This window comes from Argiope bruennichi, chromosome 8 (genome assembly GCF_947563725.1).
Source record: "Argiope bruennichi chromosome 8, qqArgBrue1.1, whole genome shotgun sequence".
NCBI lineage: Eukaryota > Metazoa > Arthropoda > Arachnida > Araneae > Araneidae > Argiope > Argiope bruennichi.
Genome location: NC_079158.1, coordinates 62,179,819 through 62,205,635, shown reverse-complemented (window position 1 = coordinate 62,205,635; position 25,817 = coordinate 62,179,819). Strand labels below are relative to the sequence as shown.

Here is a 25,817-nt window from a genome sequence, read left to right as displayed (position 1 = left end):
CACACACACACACGTAAATACACACACAAACATGCATACACACACACGTAAATACACACACAAACACACACGTACATACACACACAAACACACACGTACATACACACAGAAATACACGTACATAGACACACAAACACACACGTACATACATACACACACAAACACACATGTACATACATACACACACAAATGTACATACATACAAACACACATATAACAGCACGTATTCTTATTCTAAGGGTGTGTTTTTTCGAAGGGGCATCTTTTTTTTCTGAGACGTATGTGGATTGAGTCTCTCACTGACATTCGTTTGCTTGAGAATGTATGTGAATTTAGAATTCAGAATAAAATTTAATTTTTTTTTCCAGAAATAAATTTTTTTTACCATCGCAAAATCCCGACAAGATTCCTACGATATCTTCACCACGTTGTCAGGCATTCAGAATATTGAACAAGAAGATATCGTACAATAACCTCTGATAATAAGGCATAATAAAGTATTCTGATAATAAATACAAAAAAAATGGTAAAATATAAAATATCATGAATCAGATAAAGAGAATAAGAGTAAGGCGTCTGATAGTCGATGTTGTTACTTTTCGTATTATTACATATTCTGTATGAACTATATTTCACCTAAAGTAACATAAAATTGAAAAAGACTTATTTTAAGGCATAACTTTATAAGACACTCGCTATATATGTCCAATCCCCAATATGACTCCAAAAACTATCAGCAGAATATATTGTACCTTATTAGCAGAAAATATTGTACAATATCTCGAAGATTTCGTTCGATATTCTGAACACCGAACAACAATATACAAATCCCATAGCACTATTGTGAAGTATTCTGTGTTAATACAGGCAAAATATTAACAGCTAAAAGAAAAGTCGAAGCCGAAGGTAATGGAATGCGGCTACAATTAATAAGAATCCTCAGTATTTATGACATCTCTATCAAAAGTTTCCTTGTGATATCATCTCTAGGGGGCACTCGTAATTTGTTTACAGATTTTTACTTTTAAATAAATACTCTCGAACCATCATCAGCCCAGAAAGTGTAGCAAATGACGTTCATGATCTTGCATTCCATTGGTTCAAAAACGGGGGTTTTTTTAGTATCCAGCCTCCGATTGGTCCTTTTCATCCCCTTGATTTTCTGCAGCTTCAAAAATTTATGTAATTTTCAATAATCTTTCAGTTCAGCATAACAACCTTTCATCTTGATTAAAATCCCAGTCAATCGCATAGTGGTATTTTATAAAACAGGGATCAAATTTCCTTTCGTAATTTGAACACGGTGAATGATTAAACATCGTTCAAATTAGAAGATAATTGTAAGCGATCCTCCCCACACACACACCGCTTTCATTTATCGTCGTAATTCTGCAACATGAAGGCTGTGTTCTGCTCATTAATAGTTATTTTCAACCGCACTTTTACTAATAGCACATGATCTCAAAAAATCGTTTGCATAGTTTGTGTAAATATTACAAAATAATTTCTGAAACAAGCATCATTTTAATTATAGGATTTTCAAACACAGAATGGCTTCTAGAAATTCCCAATAATAATGAACCTCTCTAGTAACAGACATATACAGTCCAATAGTGTATAATATTATTTATTATGGCATAATATTATACAATGTTGTTCTATATAATAGACTGTGCTAAGTTGTGAGCAGTTTCGTTACATACTTCCAATTACCAGAATATTCAATGTGTATCAATGACCGTTTTCTAGTAACAGACATATACAGTCCAATAGTGTATAATATTATTTATTATGACATAATATTATACAATGTTGTTCTATATAATAGACTGTGCTAAGTTGTGAGCAGTTTCGTTACATACTTCCAATTTGTAGCAATGCGCGTTTAGTTTTTTACTGAATGGTATATTTAAAAGGAATAACTCTCGGATAAGATTAATGTTGAAACAAATAGCCACTCCCTTGGAATTCAAAAAAAATTAATAGCGCAATACTCTCGAGGTAAGAAATGCAAAGAAAAAAAGGTTGACTGGATCTACGAATGACCTAAAAATGCCGATTAGAAACAAATCATCTCAACCAAAATATACACACGGAAAAATGAAAGTGAATATTGTAGGTTCGGCAACAATTATTTTTTGAATTGGGAAACATTATCTTGATATAGAAGGTTAAAGAACAAAATGATTAACTGTTCAGAGGTATAATTCAGGCATATGCTCTTCGAATGGGTTATGATCATAAGCAAGGAAAAAACGGCACAGATTCATATGAATAAATGGAAATTCTTGCATAAAATTAAAGAAAATAAATATGTTCCTTTTACGTGAAAAAATTTTGATTGGACATAAAAAATAAACATTTGCTGAAAACATGACTTAATTTAGAGATAAAAAAATTAGCACAAAACTGAACTTTATTTTCATAAAGGCCTAGTATATACTGAATTTTCTTGAATTGAAATATATATAAATTGCTGTTATGTTTGTACGAACCTTATTAGCACAATATGCTGCACAGTATCACCACGATACTTCCGGTATTCTGAATGCAGAATAATATCGTATAAGTACAGTAATAATATTTTGGGGCATTTTGTACTAAGAAAAACTTTCGCAATGTTAACGTGTGATAAACGGTCACAATTAAAATTAAATTCTCAGAAATTGACAAAATATGAAAGCAAAATCAAAAGTTCGCAATTTGCGATGTAATTTGTTGTGAATGTTCTTTATATGTTACCAGTAAACAGTTAAAACCAGGATTTAATTTGCAGATGAAAAAGGTAATGTGAATTAAGCCAATGAATAAATATAGAGATACAGGATCATTTAATGGCAGATAATGATCTGAAAGTGAAGAACCGTAATTCGCAAGCTAACGAACTGAATTAAGATTTAATAAGTTTTATTACCAATAATGTATAGATATAAAACGTATAAAACGTGAACGTACCTGGTACAGAAATCGATCTTCGAATAGTATTGTAGAATAACAACAACAAAATGTAAGTAAATCACTACGCGAATATTCATACGGCTTCAATCAAGATTTTTGAGGTTTAATTCAAAGCATTACTAATTGCGCTTTACTAATTAATGATATTTCTAATAATACTATTAGAAATATCTTGAAAGCCACATATTTTATTTGCAAAAACAAAAGAAGATTGTAAAAGAAATCAAGATACAGTGTCAAACGAACTTTAACACAGCGCAAAAATAGGCTTAATCATTCCCAGATAGAAAATGATCCTGTCTTACATACGGATATTGATGAAAAAGTTTTCAAAATCTGTTTTTCCACAAAAAATGGTTTTTGCACTATCTCAAAAACTTAAAAAACTATCTTTTTTTTCAGTAATACCAATTTCATTTCTATACAATGTTTTTTTAGTAAATTTTTAATGTAATACACAATTTGTAAAAATTACTTTTTAATGTTATAAAATTCAAATTCATCTATCAAAATATTCCAGCGTGTACTTTTATTAATGTTAATTTTAAAAAATGCATTAATTGGGCATTAAGATATCCAAGATAATTGGCATCCAAAATATTCATTTCCGCTTTTATTTCTTAGTATCTACATTTTTTAATTTGCCTGTATTATAATATATTTGAATTTATTCAATTAAATTTACTTTTTTTGGTCTTATTAAACAACAAAGTGAACATATTTTTAAAAAATATGCATTCCACATAAATACTTAACATCTTAAAATGTCAATAATCTGGATGCGAACAGGCTGGTTGCCAAAGATGGCTGTTTTAATATAAAAGTTGATGTTTGGTTAAAAGAGAATTTTTAATTAACAAGAAAACATATTATTTAAGTTCAGATTCGTTAAAAATAGAACATTTTTTGTTGAGATAAATAAAGTTTTCTTTTAACAATATCTTATAGTGCATATAAAAAAATTGGAAAATTTCAAATTAAAAAAAAAATTATAAATTCGGCATTCGAAAATTTATATTAAACCCCAATAAGATGCTTTTGACAAATTCATAGAATAATGGCCATAGAATCAAGCCATTTACTCTGTTCAAGAAATGATATAAATAGCAAGAAAAACTAACAGATGAAATTTCATCCAAGATAAAACCTTTTTTTGATATTTATTGACTATGGTAGATAAATCATCCAATAACCAGCAACCTATGCAATTAAATACAATTACATAGCTCGTTCTTTAAGAATAAGAGATATTTTTGCAATAATCAGAATCAGAATATTTTGTTTATTTCCTCCATACCATTTTAGCACAATATCAAACTCGCTTATCTTTTCTTCCATACGAAAGACAACAATGATTAAATGTTAAGGATTTCAGGAACGATTAAAGAAGAAAAATAAATTAATCTTCATTAATTACCGTTTCCTGGGTTCCCCCGATAAGCAGTGAGTTATTTATTTTGAAATAAAAGAAGAATACCCGAAAAACCTTTTCTCTCACGGAAATTCTCCAGTTTTAATTAATTAGGTGAATCACTAAAGAAAACAAAAATGTTTCAAGTCATTTATATTTAATACGGTGGTATTAGATAAGCAGTATAAATTAAGATCTGATACAGAGTTAATGAAAATCAAATTAACATTATCAAGCAAAATAAAAGCAAACATCTGGAAACTTGATTACCTCTAATAAAGATATCATAAGCACATAGTACGAAAAGATAAAACTTCCGAATTATAAATAAAGTTGCCCAATCTGGATCACTTCAAAATTTTTATTTAATGATACAGATATAATATTTATAAACTAATTATTAAGTAATAATCATAATAATCAATTAATAAAAAATTATTAAAAATTTATTTTTAAAAAATGCAATTATTTTTTAAGAAATGCTTTTAAAATAAAAAAAATAATAATATAAAAAAATTGTCATCGTTCCAATTAAAAATAATTTCCTAAATTAGATAACCACTTTAAAATAAAAGTATTATTACATACCAGGAATTCATTTGTTTTTTCGCATATGGCATAAAACTATGTGATATAAATTTTCGTTCTCATTGAATCAATTTTTGATTTCTTTATATGTATTATCAGTTCCTTCCATAACTTTGTTTTATTTTTGAAAGGATAATTCCAATTTAGGATATTAATATCAGTGATTATAAGAAAATTTTGTGACATTTATTTTACTGCTAAATAATAAGCCCATTGATTTTAGCAGTCCACTTTTGGCAATTGTTTGTGACCCAATTTCAATAGCTGTTAAAAAAGAACAAATTAATTGATCTAACGTTATCTTTCATTTTATTCTAATAAGTAAGTTTTCTCTCAGTGGATAAAATAACGTATTTTTCTATGTCCTCTTAAACAGCTTCATGGCAATCTTCCTTTTGTTAAAGTATTTAATTGATATTTAAATGTAAACATAAGTACTCTATCAGAAATCACGTAATACTTTCTCTTAAAAAATACTCCATAAACCGCATTTATATTATTTGAACATAAACTGTCTATTTTATGGCGCAAATGTTTAATAGAATCGAAATTGCGACACCAGTCAACGACACCATTTATCAGAACTCAGAAGTCTATTCCATGGCATTCTCCATGTCCATTCCCCATTAAGATAAATATTTGTTCCCTACCAACACCTAAATAGTGCTTTCGCTAACCAGTCGGAATGGTTTCCACAAAACTGTCTCGCATACTCTCCAATAACCTCCCTCCCTGCATAAAAATGTGAATCTTGGGTAAACCACAAATGCCTTGAATGGTATTGCCTATTAGTTATATATATAGCTATAAATATAGATTTTTGGCTTCAATCAAATATTTCTACAGAATGAATCTTTCGAATATGTATTTAGGACTAATTTTTTTCCAAACGACTGTAATCAAAATTAAATGCGGAACTACAGTTGCAGTTATGTAAGTCATAAATCTGACCTCCGACCCGCCACGAAGGCATACGTAAAAATTACTGAGTGACCGGACCGCCGCAACAGCAACACTGGCGGGAACTCTGGTTGAGTCCTAAGGGCCATCACCGACCACGGTACAACCCTCCCCGAAGGAAGTACATCCGGTCATCGATGGGAGGAGCCATAACCCCCATCTATTTGTGTACCCTCTTGGGTGGCGAGATCCAACCACCATGCTGGAAGCATCTCATCCTCATTTCGATTTACCCCACCGGGAGGTTGTTGCAGTTATATGTCATATAATTTATGACTTATCGCGTTCATATACATGCGGAAATTCAGACAGACAAAGGTTCAACCCTCTGACAGATTTGGTTCACAATTTGATTAGATTTATTTTTGGTGCGAAAATTCTAATTTTATAAACAATTCAATTACTGGTACCTTTATTAAACAAATAAATGAGTCACTGATTGTAATTACAATAAAGAAGAAATGAAAGCTCCGTTTCGCTTATTGGGCGCAATTTTTAATATTAATTGTATATAACTGATTAATTGTTTTGAGCACTAATTCATAAAAATAATGTATTTATCTTTTAACCGATTAAAATAATAGTCAATGATTAAAATGAAGATTTAGGAAATCAGTTACCAAATAAGAAATAAAAATATTTACACATTTTGAATACATTCAAATGACATATTTAATGAAATACAATTCTACGATGTCAAAAAGTTACTTTTTAAGTCAATGTTAAAATTATGTCTGAAAATAAATCAATGTAATGAGATAAATTTTTGATTAAATTAAAATAAACAATACTAATTAATAATCCCATTAAAAACAAAGTAATTTGCAATTTTTTAAAACTATTAATTGGCAGAATGTGCAATTTACTTCCAGTAAGTTATTAAGTCAATAACTTGTCAAATAAACGGATACAGATATTCTGTATAGATTGCGTTTAGTTTAATTAATATTAATACAACATTAATGTTTACAAATAATAAACATTATAGTTTGATAACTTGCAGTTTACGATTTAAGATACCTGATAGTTTACGATATTAATGTTAGCCAATAAATACAATTGCATTTTAGATAATAAAAATTGATATTTTAAGTAATAAAATTCTATGTTTAGATAGAAAATTGTGTAATTTCAAAGAATTATTTTTATAGTCCAAAGATGAATCGGAACGTGTATTTTGCCATTCATTGTTGTTGTGACTTATGGCACTTTATAAGCCCGCTGACAGTTATCTGTCAGCGATTTAAGCCGAGGGAGCGTCTCTTGTTTTTTCAGTAGCGCCAACTATGGTTAAGAGTACGACTTAGCTACTTCATGCGTCATATTCGCTTGCACAACTTTTTTTTACAGGGGGGCACATTCGCACACCTCACAGATAGAGCACATAAGAAGAACAACCATGCCCAAACCGGGACGCACAGATCACGGGGAAAACGCGCTATCCCTAGGCCAAGAGGACACAACTTTCTATCGAATTAACATTTTTGATGTAAATATTTTACCCCCCCCCCAAAAAAAAAAACAGCAGAATTTTCTGTATTATTATCTATAAATCATAATATAAATCCTTGAAATTACAATTCTGTAATTTATGGCAAAAGCATATTTTTAATTAAAAGGTTATTACCATTTTCTACATTTACAAATTTACTTCACACAGTCAAATCATATCATGTCAGTCTTGTGTATCAAATCTGGTCTAATAAGTCTAAATTGTCATCTTGAAATAGTTTTTATAAACATTTCATGAAGAATAAACAAAAAAAATCCACAAGAAACGTATATTACGAACATACTTTGTTTAATAACAGTTAATCGTGTATTATATCTTCGGAAAATTTTCTCCTAAATACAAGCATGCTCGAATTAACGCGAAATTCCACATTAAAAAACACAACTAAGAAAAACGATAATACTTTTGAATCATAAAAAAACGACATTAATTTTTTTAATAAAATTATTTTGTTCCATGTTAGAAATTCTAAAGCGATTCTGCCTCTTATGAATCAGAAAGAACATTTTAAATGCAAAAAAATGGGCATATGGGTTGAGATAATGGACTTTTTCATACTGGTTTCAATTCATTGCAATCTATCATTCAGAAAGTAGGTCATTTCTGGGTATCTGGGTATAATTTCCTTTTTTTTTCCACATGTAACATTAAAAAAATATGAGAAAAAAGCATGAATTTTTTTTAATGTAAAAATGACTAGGGCTAAAAATAGACTCAAGGAGACAAGACATTTTAGAAGTTTCTGAAAGAATCGTTATATCCCCCCCTCCCCTTAACTATGCAGAATCATTGAGGTGTAGTTTCTAAGAAGCATTAAGGTAAAATCTTAAAATGAATCGGTAAATTAAAAAAAAAATATGATTGAAAGGTGGAAGTATTGGTGTTTTTCTTTAATAAATTAACAGCTAAATTTTAAATTTATGCTAGAAAAAGCATCAGTTCCGTTCTAATTCTGTGTTTCTACGAGCAAAAAAAAAAAGATGTTAGGAAAATAATAAAAATAAAAAAGTTCTTAAAACATACATTTATTAGTAAGCTAAAATAGAAAAACAAATCTTTATCGAAAATACAAAGGTTAAAACAAAATTGTATAAGCTCCGGTAAGAAAGTTTTATCAAGTATTCTTAGTAATTCTCAAAACTTATCGATTTATTGATATATTTTTAATTTTAATCGGAATTTTCTTTAGTGATATATTCATAATGGAACAAATTCCTTGGTATGCGCCTCAAAATTTTATGTTTTGTTTTTAGCTAATATTTCAAATAACACGTTTTTACTATGCTTAGTGTTCTAACAAATGTGCATCCTTTAAAACTTTGTCTAAACAATTTTCTTATTTTTAATCGTCAGTATATTTTGGAATTCTTTATCAAAAATCATACGGAATCTGGCAATCAATTTTTTCGCAAAATCAGCACTAAATGACGCCTCTGTAGTGGAATAATTAATTGTTTAATTGAAAAAAATATTAAATATTGTATTTTCATCAGTAACACACAAGAGACAAATTTTTAGACTAATATATCAAGAAGTGAAAGAAAACTAAATTCAAAAATTCGATTTTGAAAAAACTCAAGTTTAATAAATGCACGTAAAAGCCTTCAAAAATTCGATTAAATATTAGATAATTCGATTACAAATTAACCAATTATCCAAATTATTCGATTACAAATTAACCACTTATCCAAATTATTCGATTACAAATTAACCAATTATCCAAATTATTCCATTACAGAATAACCAATTATCCAAATATACTCCTATTTCTTCATAAATCATAAAAAAAGAATTTAATCTTACAAGTTTGAAAAATAAATATCATAACAATCTAATTTCAGCCATACTTTCTCGTTGCGGCTCTCCAATATTCCAAGAGAAGGTTCCACGGCGTCCAGGGATTTGAAATCCAATTTGACACCTTTCCCGGTGTTATGATGAATCACTGTATCGATCCACATTTCCAACGAAATATCCGACGAAGTATCAGGAGGATGGGCCATTATAGGCACCAGAGTTCCAAACTCATTTCCTGTTAATAAACCCATTGATACGTCAGCTTCTAAGAAATCCGCTGGTCCTGTAAAAAGTAAAGAAAAATGGAATGATTATATTTGAAGGTTTGTGTCAAAAGTATTAAATCCCAGGTAGCAGTTTTATTAAAGGTTTCAAGGCGTCATTTCCTGTAACTACAATTTTTACTGAAATGACAAGCAAATATTAAATGTTTGTAAAATAAAAGGTATGGAGTGGTTATTGATTAAAATCTACTTATAATAAAGAAAAATGAGTGTATGTGTGTAACTGCATATTTGTACTCTATAGGTCCTAGAGATACCAAAGAGATACCAAATTTGTCATATATATATATAAGAAGAAATGAGCACCTCGGAAAAGCTTTTTGATATTTTAATTAGGATTTTAATTAATTAAAAAGTAATTAATTAATTAAAAGCAGCAATGACATTTAAAATATTTTCATAGTTTCGTCAAATATTTAATCGCGAAATTTTTTACAAAAAATAAAAAAAGACAGTGTTAATGTAAACATGAGGAGGCAGACGGTGAATTTACAGTTCTGCGAAAGTAACACTATGAAATAATATTAATAAATTTATTAAGTAGAGTACTAGAAAAGATTTTCCATAATTTAATAATACTTAAAAATACTTTGTTCAAGGAATCATGAATACAAATATGTATAAGAAATTTAATTGGAATTAAATACAGAAAATAATCCTGCCACCAACTGGTTACCAAAGCAGCTAGGAATAAATAAAACAAATATGTATCACAGATGCTTGGAACTACAATTTTTTTTTTCGAAATACAAAGAGAAAATTGATAAAATAAAGTTGTTAAACAATTTTTATTACTTTCTTCAAATTATATTAGAAATCATATAAATTAGAATATATGCTTCGGTAAACCAAAATTTTGAAAATCAGATAGCAAAAAATGGCAATATTTAGATTTTCTAAAAATCATTTTAGAAATATGATACATGCATCCCCCAAATTAGCATGATGTTTGATTTCAAAATTGAAAAAATAAAGCAAATGAAAAAATAAAGCAAAAACGAAACAATTTAAAGAAATTTCAACTTTTATGTTTTTTTAGATTATTTAAATAATGCAAAATGTTCCAATTGTTAAATTATATACCTGGTATATTTCTTTATGTTAGAGCTTCGCGCGGTTCTATCATTACTATATTTATCAATCATTGTTTTTGTGTATATATATATATATATATATATATATATATATATATATATATCGGAATATTTCCTTTCGAAAAGAAAAAGAGATGCATGTATCATTAGCTCTATTTAAAAATGTATTATATTTAAACAGAAACCACGAGATTGCCTCGTATTATATTTTGTAGAAGTTACAGCACAGGGTGGTTTTAAAAAGATGAATCATTTTTACACTGGAACACGGGTTGGATACTAAAACGCTCTTCTCAAAAAGAAAGCGTTTGAGACGTACATTACCAGCGAATTAAGTAAAAGAAAGTCTCTTATTATAAAGTTTATGATATAGGTTTCTTCACGAGACAAATTATGAGGTGTGGCAAAGCTTGTTATATCGTTTTTGAATAATAAATGTTACGTTAATATATAAATATGGTACATAAATGGATAAAGTTTCTATAAAAAGCATTTTGCAATGATTTCCTATTTAAAAATATTTTTATAACGTCTCAGTGTTTTTATACTGGCTCTCAACGCAACACTTGTGTTCATACATTTATATATAAAACCAGCGAGAGATGGATTATAATAAACGTTTATCCTCATCGCTACACCGTATAAAACTCTGAATCTTTAAAGGGCCGTCAAAACCATAAATGCTCAGATTATAATTTTTCATAGTTCTTCATGCTAAGTGCTTTGTAGTAAATTAAAGAAAATAATATTAAGCATTATTAACCGATTGTCATTTGGAAAATGGTAATTATAAAGGAACCTATTAGTGCAATAATCGACGATTAATTTTCTGAATGCAGTTAATATACAACGATCAGAAAAACGAATATGCATTTTGGACGCCTTTTTTTTCTGCCCAATTTAAACCAAAATTTCACAGCTAATTACAATTATAGTCATATGATAGCATACCAAATTCCCTTTGCTTATATCGTTGCGGTTTTACGTTATCGTGTTTACATGCTTGTAAGTATAAAGACCGACAGACGGTCAATCCTTTGATGGACTTGGCTCAAATTTTACTAAATATTTACATTTCAGATATTGAATCTGCACGCTAAATATTATCTGTCTAGTTTTTTACGTTTTGCAGTTATTGTATTAACTTTTATTATGACGGCAAAACAGACTGACTTTGACAGATACATAAAAAAATTTATGTAAAAGTCCTAATACCGAATTTCGACTGTCTAACTTAAAACGTTTTTTAGTTATCTCTTTTACAGATAGGCAGACAGCAGGCAGCTCCAACAATGGGTTTTACCGTTTCTTACTTTTTATTATTTATTTATTTTTATAATTTATTTATTTATTTTTATTATTTATTTATTTTTAGTTTTTATTTATTTTGCTTTGCTTTTGATGTCATACCTCTAATTGATTCTAAGAGAATCAAAATTGCACTTCTATTTATAAATTTAAAAATAGGCATTTTATTCTGTCTTTAAGCTTCGTTTCTTTCATACATCTAGAAATAGAAAGAAATATAAAATAGAAATGAAATTAAATATTTTTCCAACTATTTTATTTATTTCCAACTATATTTCGTGGCAATCGCCTTCCCCCTCCCTCCTTCAAAGAAAAATCAGAAAAAAGACTTTAAACTCTTTAAGAAGAGTCTTAAAGTCTTAAGAATCTAAAGATTAGGATAAATTAGGACTATTAGGATAAATTTTTGATTTGGAAAATTTCCATATCAATCGAATTTACTAAAAACTAGTTTCATGACTTTCGATAGCTAATTTTACCACTTACATCATTTTATTATTTTTTCAGATATTAAAGATCTTGAATACAATCTCACCAGAAAATTTAATGCTCAATGAAAACATTCCTTACTATTCAAGAACTATAAAAAGTTTTTTTAAGGTTTCATCATATAACAACATTATATTGTATATATCTTGCAGGTGCAAGAAATAATTATTATGCATGGTTTTGATTAATGGTATTTAAGAAGATCTTGAAGATGGTAAGAAGATCTTGAAAAGTTATTACACTTTCTTTATACCATTGGTTGAGAAATGTTCCAAATTTAAGTCTATCCTAAAACTTCTTTAACTTTTTATGACCAAAATATTACAACATTTAAATTTAAATGTCAATCCTGAAAAATCCCGAAAAACATTAGTCAGAATAACGCTTTTTTCACGATAGATGGCAGCACGAACAACAATATCAATTTGTTTTGAAAAATAGTTTTTCAAATAAATATAGATGGCAGCACTAGTAAGAACCATTATTATCGATAAACAATAGCCAGGATATCGTTCTGTCAGTGTGTTTTTCATAATTTTTTTAAATATTCCTTTTGCGTTCCGAATAAATTTTGCAGAAAATTCTGCTCTCCAATTACATCATTATAATTGTGTTTTTATTTCAAACATTAATTGTCAGTAATGAAATACAATTTAAACTTTTTAGTTTTAAATTTAATTATTTTTAATAAATATTGCGTACAAAAATGTTTTGTTTAATCATGTCTTTCACCATTTAAATATTTGTATTTATTATTTTTTTTTAGTAGGTTTAAAAAAAATGAAACATAAATAGCAGTAATATGCATATCATGTCGCAATATCCTAAATACTTGGGAGTGTCTTGTATTTATGTTAAAAACCAATATTATTGTTTTGTTTTGTTGTTCTCTTAAGCAATCTTTTACATTTCATTGTTACTAGTCATATATCAATGCTGACACTGAAGTCAGTGAAACTAAGGAAGAATTTCTAAGAAAGAAAATTTAGTTCATATTGACAAATGCAAAATAGCATTTTAAGGCTTAAATTCATCACATATTTTATATTTAATATTGTCAGAAATTGCAATTTAAGTTAATTGCACATTGAAGAGAAATTTAAATCATAGACTTCAAATATTAAATTTAAAAAATCAAACAAAAGTGCCCAAATTCTCAATACGCCCTTAAAATTTTAGATAAGTTACATATTAATTTACATAAACAAAATATCAACACAAAAGCTATTTCATGTTCTACTTCTGGCATATAATGTTTTAGAGACTGATTATTATGATTAGTTGCCTTTGATGATTAGCATTTTTAATAATATAAATGATTATGATTCACTGTAAAAAAAATATAGATTCTAAAATTAACCTCAGAACTAAAATCAAATACAGCAAATGAAATCTTATTAATTTCAACATTTAGATTAACTTTTTTCTCATTTTTGACGCTTGGCATGACCTTGAACTTGCAATATATTCTTATTATTAATAATAAAAATTTTGATTTCGACACTGATAATAATCAAAACTTGGGCCGTAAACTGCAAAGACAAATATTAATATTTTACACTGAGATTATTAAAAGCTACTGAAACCGTACTATAGGGAAAGTAAATATATAAAATTAAAACAAACGGCTCTGAAATGAATTGATGAGTTAATACCACAGGTTTTTATTGATAAAATTATAAACTAAATATTTATACAAAATACATTAATTAGACAAAATCCGTTTAACCAAACGTAACTACTATAATGAATATTTCTTAAGTTAATGATCAACTGTCAACTAATAGTTAACTTTTGTTTAACCATAATTACTCATTAGTTAAAATAATTCAATATTTTAAAAAGTTGTATATATTCGAATAAGCCTAGATCAGCCGAAATGATCTCATTTATGAAGACTTCCATTGAATTTCGGTAACTACCAAGATAAATTATTTATTTAAAAAACATTTTTTTTTATTCTTAACTTTAAATCTAAAGAATAAATTATTTGACTTATATTACATAAATATATTCTTTTAAATAATGTCTAGATTCATTAAACATAAATCAAAATCCATAATTTTATTTCAAAATCAAAGCCCCCCCCCCAATAAGTAATTTAAAATATTTAAGAAAAAAAATGTTTTTAAATTTCATTATCACAAATTTGAAATTGGTATGATATTTTGGGATAATCAAAAAATAGCACTATGACTATAGCTAAATACAGGATGAAATCGAATTTTATAAGTATATTTGGATAGGGAGATGAATTCTACAAAATAATAATAAAAAAAAAAGAATTGCTGATATAATTTTCATACAAGAAGGTAAAATTATCTCATTGAAAATGCAACTCTAATGATGATTGATTAAAGGATAATTTCGTGAGTTTTAAACTACATATCATTCATTTCTGCATGTGTATTTTTTTCATCAATTAAAATTTTATATGATTCATTTTCTGTACTTAATTGTAATTATGAATTTCAATATCATCGATCTGACAAAATGAAAATCTTTCCTATCACCAAATTTTATTCTAATATGATTAGCAGAACAGAATTTGATCGAATAGGAAGGACAAAACATCACTTGAACGTGAATGAAATGTTACGTAATCCATTTTTCGTATGACTATAGTGATATATATGACTATATGAATATTAATTATCAATATTGATTTCAGTATTTTGGTTCTGATAGGATCGAAATTTCTCTTATCAGCAACATTTGTTCTGGTATGAAAAAAAAAGAACAAAGCTGATCGAACATGATGGACAACGCATCACTTGAACATAAATGAAAGGTTGCATAATACATTTTCTGCATACTAATTGCCAATATTGATTTCAGTATTTTCGTTCTGACAGAACCGAAGTCTTTTCTATTAACCGCTTTTATTCTATTATTTGTTACTTTTTTTCCGGAATTCGTTTCCATATTCATCAGTTGTCTTATGAAATTTTGTTTCATTCCGTACATTAGTTTTAACTTCGAAAACCTTTAAACAAGGAAAGTCGTTTCATGGCCACTTTGTACACACAAATGCAACGAATTCTTTTATAGTTCACGTGGAAAAGAAAATCCTGTAACGACGATTTTGATATCCTGTTTGCAGTGAGACCGGATACAGCAGCAATAACCGTATGATTGTGTAATAAAAACAAATGTTTTGTCATAGTTACACAGCACAACTACACCAAAATAGATAATATCACATTAGTGATGGTTGATTTATTCACTTTTATGAAAATTATATTGTCTTATTCACTCATTCATTATTCCTTTATTAAACACTTCTGTATCCAAGACAATTACACATGATATAATCAGGGGTACAATGAAAATGCACGCAGATTTTTCAATGTTTTAGAGTTATAAATGTTCTTGTGAATTCACCGTAATGCGTCAAAGATCTATCTGCAAATAAGTTTATTCAACATTTTTTCAAGTTTTAAACTGTCAATACTGCTTAATGTAGATTGATGTTTTATTTACATTAATTGATTAAACTGATAATAAATTTAGGGCAAAGAGGTTTTACTAAACAAAGACTTACCTCAAAGTACCCTTACAAAAGAAAAATCCCGTTAGGTAAGATCCCGGGATCTTGGTGGTCATATGATAAAGGATAAATGACTTTTATCTGGACATCCAATCAGGCCATGCGCGAGCTCCTCATTTAAGTAAAGCATGAACATCTAATCCCTAAATGGGAGGAGCCGAATCTTCTTGAAAGATAACATTTGTACCAACCTGACGTATTTCCGGAAATAACTACATTTCTAATACATCCGAATGATTGTCACTTGCCGAGCAATTCTCAAAACATTTTGAGGTGTTTTTCATCATTTTATCATGTATCACTCTTTATATTATCTGTAATAGTTTCGAAATTTATATATTTAAAATTCCGTATGGTATTTATATTACGGTATTTTTCTTCTTATATATAATCTTTCATTTATATTAACACTATATTTAATTGACGTTTTTTATCATTTTCTGGGTTAAAAATAATAGCTTGGTAATATATTTTATCAAATCCTAAGTTTTTCCGGGGTTTTTTTAATAAATTCTTTCACGTACTAAAACCTGATTCCATTTTCATATCCAAAGCAGATAATTTTAATTTATTAATATATTTCGCATCACTTCATATGGAAGAAATTATAGTACTTAAAAAAAATTATAGTTCTTGAAATTACTAGATTTTTAAAAAAAAAGTTATTTAGAATGGAGCACGAAATCTATGCTTTCAAATGGCATATATATATGTGTGTGTGTGTGTGTGTGTGTGTGTGTGTGTGTGTGTGTGTGTGTGTGTGTGTGTGTGTGTGTGTGTGTGTGTGTGTGTGTGTGTGTGTGTGTGTGTGTGTGTGTGTTGTTATTAGTAATTTATGAAACGAAACGCTGTCTATAAAACATCTATATTTATTTTATTTCATACTTTCCCTAGGCATTGTATATAATACCTAAGTATTTTATTGAATGACAAATGTTAGGCAAAGTATGAAAAAAAGGTCATGATAAGATTATTATTTAAATATGTTCATTGCTCAAAAGTACAAATGATATTTTGAAAAAATATTGACAGTGCCATCAAAAAACATTTGTTCAATATACATAAAAAAATTAAAGTTTCATAAAGCAAATTTTATACATTTCTTATTTAAAAAAAATAGAACATGAAACTATTTGTTGCATAAAGAGAGAAAATAATCTCATTTCGATTTGCACAATTTTATTTCTTATAAATAGCAAATGACGATGTGTTTAACCCTTTTCCAGCTTGTTATTTGACATTATGTTGCTGGTTACACACAAAGTGGTTTTTTCGCTGCGGATATTTTACCGTTACCGTTCAAAGAAATCAAACATTTATTTACATACAAGGCGGTAATATTTCCGTCGCAACCGTAAGAGTCGGCATAATTTCCTCCACAAATAAATTAACTTTGACCGTATTATTTAAAATCTTTGCCGCTTAAGCGTAATTTGAAACGAACAGAGAGCAAATCCTAGCTTTATTGTTATTCCGTCATTGAATGAAGAGGAAAATGAAAAATCGATTTATTTGGATTCATCCAATTAATGAAAAAAAAAAGGAGGTTGGAACTTTTCACACGTTACTTGAAGATTTGAAGCAAGATTGCTCGAAATACTTCAGAATGTCGATGGCGCCCATTGATGGATTACATTTGCGTTTAAATGATACCATTCAGCGCAAAAATACCAAAATGAAGAACAGTATTGAGACTGTAGAAATGCTAGCAATAACACAGAGGGAAAAAAAACTTTTGAAATCTTTAAGTTGGAGTAATAAATTGCATTAAATAGAATAAATGTTTTATTAGCAATTATTTTCGTACATTGTTACTATAAAGTTAGATAGTTTTAGATCAAATAGTCGTGGCTTTAGAGCGCCAATATGCACACCTTCATTACTAATCTAATTAGTTATTGCTTAAAGTTTCTGTTTATTTCCCTTTTTTTAGATGGTGATGGAGAAACTGAAGAAAATAAAGATATAAAAAAAGAAATAAAAGAAAGAATACTCCAAAAATCGCAACTACAGATTCCTATCGTATGCCGTTCTGAGGTTCATAAAACTTCAATGCCACTGAGCCAGTCATTAAACTAGAAAAGTAAACTTACGAGAAGCACATGAATGTTGAAACAACAACATGTGACCAAGAGTTGTTTTTTTTTTCACTCAACGAGGGAAACACATCTGTTAAAACAAGCACAGGAAGAGGGGGTATAGCACAAGCGAGGATGTGGTAATGAGAATTCTAAACTTAAAAAGGCTTGTTCCGCTTCGATGCCAGTAGGCCATCTGGTCGAATATGAACAATTTGCACCATCTGGTCAATATATTATATAATATCAGAATAAATATGTTTTATATAATTGCAGCAAAATTTTGTGCTTATTCAATTATTACGAATTACTCAAATGGATTTACATATTTAATAGTTCCCATGATAATACTTGTGTCGACTCCATATCAAATGTCCATATGCATCATCACAGGAAAAATGATACTGATTTAATGCTTATCCCAATTCCATGCTTCATTTTGTTTTGTTCAGGGAATGACGTACATCAAGTTACGCATATGAAATTTAATTGAAATTAAACACAACAATATTTCTGCGCCGCAAGCGGTTAGTTAAAAACAAAAGAAAGCTATCTTTCATGCATATACTTGGAAGATGCGATGGTTACTTGATGCCATATTTATTTATATTGTTCATTTTTGTAGCTTCTACCAAAATCTATCATATTTGCCCTTATCTATTAAACAAGAGAGTTTGCAATGGAAAAAAATGAAATTTTCACAACTTATAAAAGTTATAACAGAATTCCAAATTATTTCAAATATAGTAATTAATTATTACAAATATAGTTAAATACCATTACATAAATTTCTCATATTTTCTTTATGTCTCTTACACTTGTTGCCAGAGTGCTGATTCATTTTCAGTTATTGTAATCATATAATATTTCGTTACATGATTATTTTTGAAATTTATTATATGCGAACTGCGGTTCTAATATTATAACTTCGGCATTTTTCGTGATTGATGTATTACCAGAAAGCAAATTATCTGATGCTACTTCGAGCGGTAATGAAAAAGAATATGAAGAAATTATTTCAAATTTATTTAAAGATACAATGGACTCTTATTTTGTTTGTCAAATTTCCATTGAAATTTACATTAAATAGATTCCATTGAATTTACTTCAATAGTTTTTAACATTCGGAAACAATGAGGAAGTCAATATGTTATAATTAAACAATATGTTAAATTGTTTAAATATATTTTAATTATACAATATGTTAAGTTGTTTAAATGTATTTAAATTAATCAGTTACCGGCATGCAGATAAATTGTATAAAATATGAAATGTTTAATTTCTATTCAAGACATGTTTTAAAAAAATATGGGTTATCTCACTTTTAATATAAATATCTAATTTTAATGCTGTAATGCTTTTACAGTATTATATAGTAATGAAATACCTTAAAAATTTTAAATTATTTTTTAAATGAATTTACATTAGTAGTATTAAATCTGTATTATCAAAGTTGTTTAACAAAATTTTGATTATATGTCTTTAGATATATACGTCGTTTTACGTTAATGATTTGAAAACTATATAAACCAAACTTAACTATATTTTTTTACAGATAGTACGTTCACTTCACATTTTTTCACACTTCACAAAATTTTGATTATATGTCTTTAGACATATACGTCGTTTTACGTTAATGATTTGAAAACTATATAAACCAAACTTAACTATATTTTTTTACAGATAGTACGTTCATTTCACATTTTTTACAGATAGTACGTTTACTTCATGAATTCTGAAAGAAGACAAATGAAAACAAATAATAATCTGTGGGATACACAATAGAAGATTAAATTTTCAATCGAAATAATGAGCAAGTTTTGAAAGTCAAAATCAAATGAACAGAAGCATATCTGTACGCTGAAAATCCAGTGAAAGAGAGTGCAGTACTAAGAATAAAAGTAAACATATTTCTACACATGGAGTGATCGGATCTTTATGGGGTAAATCCAAGTTTTAAGACTTTTGCGCCAAACACCTGGTACTGCGTATAGAATCAATGCGATTCATAAACAATTTGAGCCGATACGAGATCAAAGTCATCACCAATAACATTGCGTATTTAATATTTTTTTCAATATAAACCTTTGCACTATAAAAGTATTATGTAACAGATTTTAAAACACAGGCTTTAAGCAAAAGTAGTTATTAAAATAAATATATGTACACTAAGTTACGGTTAATTTGATTATACAGTAATCGGTTATTTTAATTAATAGCGGGTGATTTCTCACATTGAATGATTATTAATATTAACTGTGTTTATATTAATAATAGGTTATTTATAATAAACCGATTAATCATTGATTGCCACATATATATGATGATGAATGTTTACTTGTATGATTTTTATACCAGTCTATATTTTTTGTCCAATCTTCTTGAAATTTGACATTTTCATATTCCTTTCTCTTAAAGAGCAAAAGGGAAAAAATTACGTATTTCATAGTGATATTGCCCTTTTTTTATAGACAAATTTATTCCTTAGGCTCCCCATGTCAAATCCTAGTGACTTCCCATAATATGCCCATTATTCTATTTTAGGTAAAAACAAACGTCAATAATATATTAAGTCGAGTTATTACTACTTCATGTGTTTCCACTCATTCATTTGGAAATGACAAATCGAAATTGGCATTAATTCTCTTTTACTTGCTTTTTTAATCTGTTCATGACCAATTTAGTTTAAAGCATAGATTTTTATAAAATTCTTTCAAATTGCATTGAAAAAAGCTGAAATTGCGATAATCTGAGGTAAAATTAAATACCAAAAAAAATTGCTTTTATTATTTTTTTGCTATAAAAATTTTTGTAACAGGCAAAATTTCTAAATTCTAAAATAACAGGATAAAGACAGGCTACAGGTAAGACAGGCAAAATGTCAATCAAAAATCCTTTTAGTAAATAAATATTATAATGATTTTTAAAATATAATAAATTATTAAAAAGTAAAGATTACTTGTGAATTTCTTGCACAACTCGAAATACATATAGAAAAAAAGGGGAAAAAAATGGCGATAAGTGGCGTTAACTTCAAAATTTGGCTAATGTTAGAACATACCGTTTGAAAATTGTTTACGAGTTTGAGGAAATTTATAGACTTCTTAAACAAAGCAAAAAAGAAAGAAAGAAAACAGAAAAAAACCAGCAATGGAATGTGTTTTGTTTCAGCAACGCAAATTAAATATAGCTACCATAGACCCTAATAGGCTAAATTTGCCGTTAAATATTTTGGAATGTGATGGGAATTATGAAATCTTTCTGATTCTCATCACATATAGAATTGAATGCATTCTTCGAAATCCAACTTTTTCAGCCCACTTAAACAAATGAATCAAGTTACGCAACTTTTTATTTTTCTAATATTGTACGTTTACGTGTTTTTTTTAGTATAGCAATAGAAGTAATTAAGGTAATAATAGTATAGTGGCTTAATATATGACAATAAATACAGTAATAATAATTTAATTAATAAAAAATATTCTTTTTATTATTGTTCTTTATTTAAATAAAACAAAGATTATCAAAGCAATAAGCATTACAAAGAATAAAATTAAGTTTTTCTTTTAATAATTAAATGTATTCAGCACCATGTTATTAATTGATATGTCAGTTTTAGTAAGTTTCCATATTAATTAATCCTATTGAATTTTGGAATTCTAGACATCGATGTCAAACAATCTATAGGTTTCTACTTACTGATATTTGCCTATATTTTAGGTTAGTTTATTTTTATATTTATAATATGCAAACGAAAGAGGTGGGATTAGAGACACCAAAATGTAATAATGTATTGTAACTATTTTATTATTGCTATATCTTTTTCTTACTCAATATCTCCGCCTTCTCCGTTGTATTTTTTTAAAAAATTTTTTTAAAAAAGATTCATTTAGAGACAGAGAAAACACGTAAACAGACTGTTATAGTTATTAAAATGTGGTAGCCATGTAATAAAAAAGATTAAGAATTTCAGTAGATAATAAAAAATAAGAACGTTGAGAGAAAAAAATATATTTCTACTATAACCAATCCTTGAAGTTCAGACATTGTCAAGTGACAAATTAATAATGCTAAAAAAACATTTATGATACAAATCTAAAAGAATTCACAAATATTCTGGGCATAGAAAATATTTCATAAAATGATAGCTCGAAAATTAAATTTTTAAAGAAAAATTTAGATTATATTTAAACTTTTGTTTATTTAACTATTTATTTACAAGATACATTCCGAATATTTCATTCAAAATCAGATCAAAGGTTTATAATTTTTCGAGCTGAGAGAAATAGTTCAAAGCAGTGATTTTTGACTACTTTACAAATAGTGAACGGTTTATCAATTTAGACTTTTGCATTTGGAATTTTCATCTAAAAATTTATATTGTTTACCCAATGACTAAACATTAGTTTCAGAAGAATTTCAGGAAAGAATTTCACTTTTGAAACGAAAACTTTAAAGATAAGAAATTCATTATAGAATACTGAAAAAAGAGAAAGTATTTAGCAGTTATCTATGTTTTAAATTAATAGAAGCTATTGTATAACAAAATGTACATGGAACTTAAACGATTCTTTACTATCTCGTTTATCTTGAAATGTAGTGTTAATATTTTATCATTCAGATCACACAAGAAAAATATCTCTATCTGGTAATATATATAATAATTTGAAATATTTTAGCTGGTATTTCTCATCATTTATTCTTTCATCTCACAATTCGTTTTTTGCAACTTTATCAATAATATTTTGCCATAAAATAATAAGAAAATTGTAATTAAAATAATGACATTTAAATTTAGTAAAAAAAAGAAATAGAAAAATATAGTAAAAAAAAGAAATTGTAAAAGAAGGAGCTAAATAAAATTTAAAAAATTCTTTTAAAAGAACATTTTGAATTATAACCTTTAATGGTTTAAAATTTTAAGACTTTATTATTTTGAAGAGAAAATGTATGAAAGAAAGAGAGAATTATACAAAAAAAATCCTTAAAACTTGGAAAGATAAAATAACAATCAATAAAAGAAGAAATAATAAAAATGTAATAATAGATATTGTAGAAAAAAAGGAAATCAAAATACAAGCTTTCCCTATCGTTGAAAAAATTGCTATCTTTTAAACAGTTGCAAAATTAGAAAAAATATCTATTGTATTATTCTTTAAAATTTATGACAAAAAGTGATATTTTGAATATTTATTTCCTAATTTTAAGGAATTTAATCCTAATTTTAATCATAACGTTTCAAAAGTATAAAAAATAATAATGTTTATTGGGAATTACCAAATATGAGAAATACAAACTAAAATACAAATTTCTTTTTTCATATGCATAATAAATTTATAATTATCGTATTGCCCAATTTAAAAATTGCTATCTAAATTTTCGATTGAAAAAAATACATACATTTATATAATATCCAGACATTGCTATAATATCCAGAATAAATTGTTGTAATAACTATGGGCTTTTGGAGACAATTGTGATTTGTTCATAATGCAACCAAATATAAAAGATCAAATATATATAACAGACTTTTATTGTCATAAAACAAAAGGTTCTCTTACCGGCAAGCTCTTTTTCGAGCTCTTCCCGACTGTTGACAGCATGAGCCCACGTGACTTCACTCGCATCAGATGGCAACGTGAATTTGGAATTAGCCATCGCTTTCAGAAGAGAAGTGCTGGCGAAAACATTGTAAAGTATGCATCCCCAAAATAAAGAACGGGAAAATACTCGGAATCCCATTGAAATTCTATGCGTGCACAATTAAGCTCCTTGTTCTCCAAATTGCAGTTAGTAAAAATTATTGCATCCATACCGCTCCGCTACGGTGTATAAACACTGGAACGGAAAGCTTAGGGTTACCGGAGAACAATCACGCCAAATTGGACTCCGTTTCTCGCCAACTATTGTTAAGTGCTCAGTTGCTTCAAAATTGTTTGATGGGCGTTTGGCACGAGCCAAGATTGTTTATTCCAGTTGTTTATCAATGGCAATTGCATTTGTTTACCGAAAGTAATCAATCCGAAAACAAACGTATTTCTTTTTCTTTTTTTTTTTTTTTTTTTTTTTTTTTGAGAAAGTAGTTATTAAGTTCATTGTTTTTGAAAATTTGCAGGATTTACGTTTTTGAAATCAGTATATTCATTTTTTTTATTCATCTCAAAACTTTACTGGTTTTTATTGTATGTTTATTTATATTGTATTATACATCAATATTCATTTCCAGCTATGTACATTTTTAAAGAATGTTTTGGTACTTCAAGTTGAATTAATTATCAAGTTATTCGACAAAATTTCGAAGGCAGCTAGATCATATGGGAATGTTATCAAAAATGATAGAACTGTCTGATGGGCTGTGATAAGACTATCTAAATATATCTAAAATGTAGCCAATAGCAGTTAAATAATTTCAGCCCAAAAATATACCACTTAAATTTCATGTAACTACAGCAAAAAACTGAAAAGAACTCAAATGAAATTTATTTCTTTATTCCTGAATAAAGAATTTTGAGAATTTGCTATTAGTGAATAATTGAAAAATCTATATAATGGAAGAGACAAAAAAAATTAATCAATCAATTAGTTATATCGATATCGATTAATTGTTAATTATATAGATTAATTTATTTCAATTTCGAGTTTGTCGTTAGTAAGGGATTATTATTAGCTAATATCATTAAATTATATATATATATATATATATATATATATATATATATATATATATATATATATGCAACTGCCATATAATTCAATAATATATAAAAACTTAAACTGAAATTAAAGTTTGACATCAAAAAAATGTGTCATAAAAATTGAGTTTTCTGAATAAATTCCATGTTTAGCTTGGCGCTCTACAAAAGAGACCGTTTGGTCAAGAGCTAAAAATTAAGCACAAACAAATAGAAATGTGTTCATAGTGTAAAATGGAATATGTGCGCAGGAAATGTGCATTTTTTAGGCTTTAATTAAAATTTGAATTAATTAAATATCGATCAAGAGTTTGGCATTTTTGCATAAACCTGATTTTTACACATCTTAAAATTTAAAAAACTGTTTGATGCTAATGATTTATTTGCAGTACATTTTTTTTTCAGAATAAATTTTACTTCATATTTTAGAAGCAGAATAAAGGAATAAAGGATTAAAATTACTAGAAACTGTCCAAAACGTTTTACGTAAGAGAAAAACTCAACATAACATAAAGCACAAACTTTAAATTTTAGCAAATATTACAAAATTATATGTCACAGTTGTCTAACATTTTATGCAGGTATATTATATGTAGATCTTAGACAAGTTTCAATAAATAGTACTGCTTTCTCAACGTTTTAAGATTCTTTATGTAAAAAAAATCGAAAAAATTTTCAAAAGATTTTCATTTATCTATTACATTAGCAAAAATGTAATATTACTTGAAATTACAGCAATTATGAAAGTATTCAAAACATAATAGAATCATTTTCTATATTTGATTCAAATATTAATTTTTTTTACATTATGCTGTGCTATATCGCCAATCCAACATATTAAAATTAACAATCACATAATATTAAAATATGTGAATTTCTCGAAAAACAAAGCAAGTAAAAATTGCAAAAAGCTTCTGAATGCTTTTTTTAGCTATCATTCAATAAATTTTGGGAGAGTATTTATTAGACAAATATTGGTGGGTAAAAAGTATTGAAAGTTAAATTGAATCTTTTCAATCATAAAATTTTTTGACCTAGAGTTACAAAATTTGCCACATATATACTTTGGAAGGTAAGAATATGCTATTTGGAGCG

The 25,817-nt window shown here is 27.5% G+C and overlaps 1 protein-coding gene across 1 annotated transcript in view; it reads right to left on the bottom strand.

Annotated features, from left to right (window-relative positions):
• LOC129980489 (uncharacterized) overlaps positions 1–23,869 on the bottom strand; it is a 38,261-nt gene extending 14,392 nt beyond the window's left edge. The window contains exons 1-2 of the mRNA XM_056090807.1: positions 23,592–23,869; positions 9,278–9,510 (exon numbers count right to left, since the gene is read on the bottom strand). Of these exons, the coding sequence (XP_055946782.1) occupies positions 9,278–9,510; positions 23,592–23,772 (414 nt within the window). The 5' untranslated portion in view covers positions 23,773–23,869. The remainder of the gene's footprint in view (positions 1–9,277; positions 9,511–23,591) is intronic.
• Positions 23,870–25,817: the final 1,948 nt, after the last annotated feature.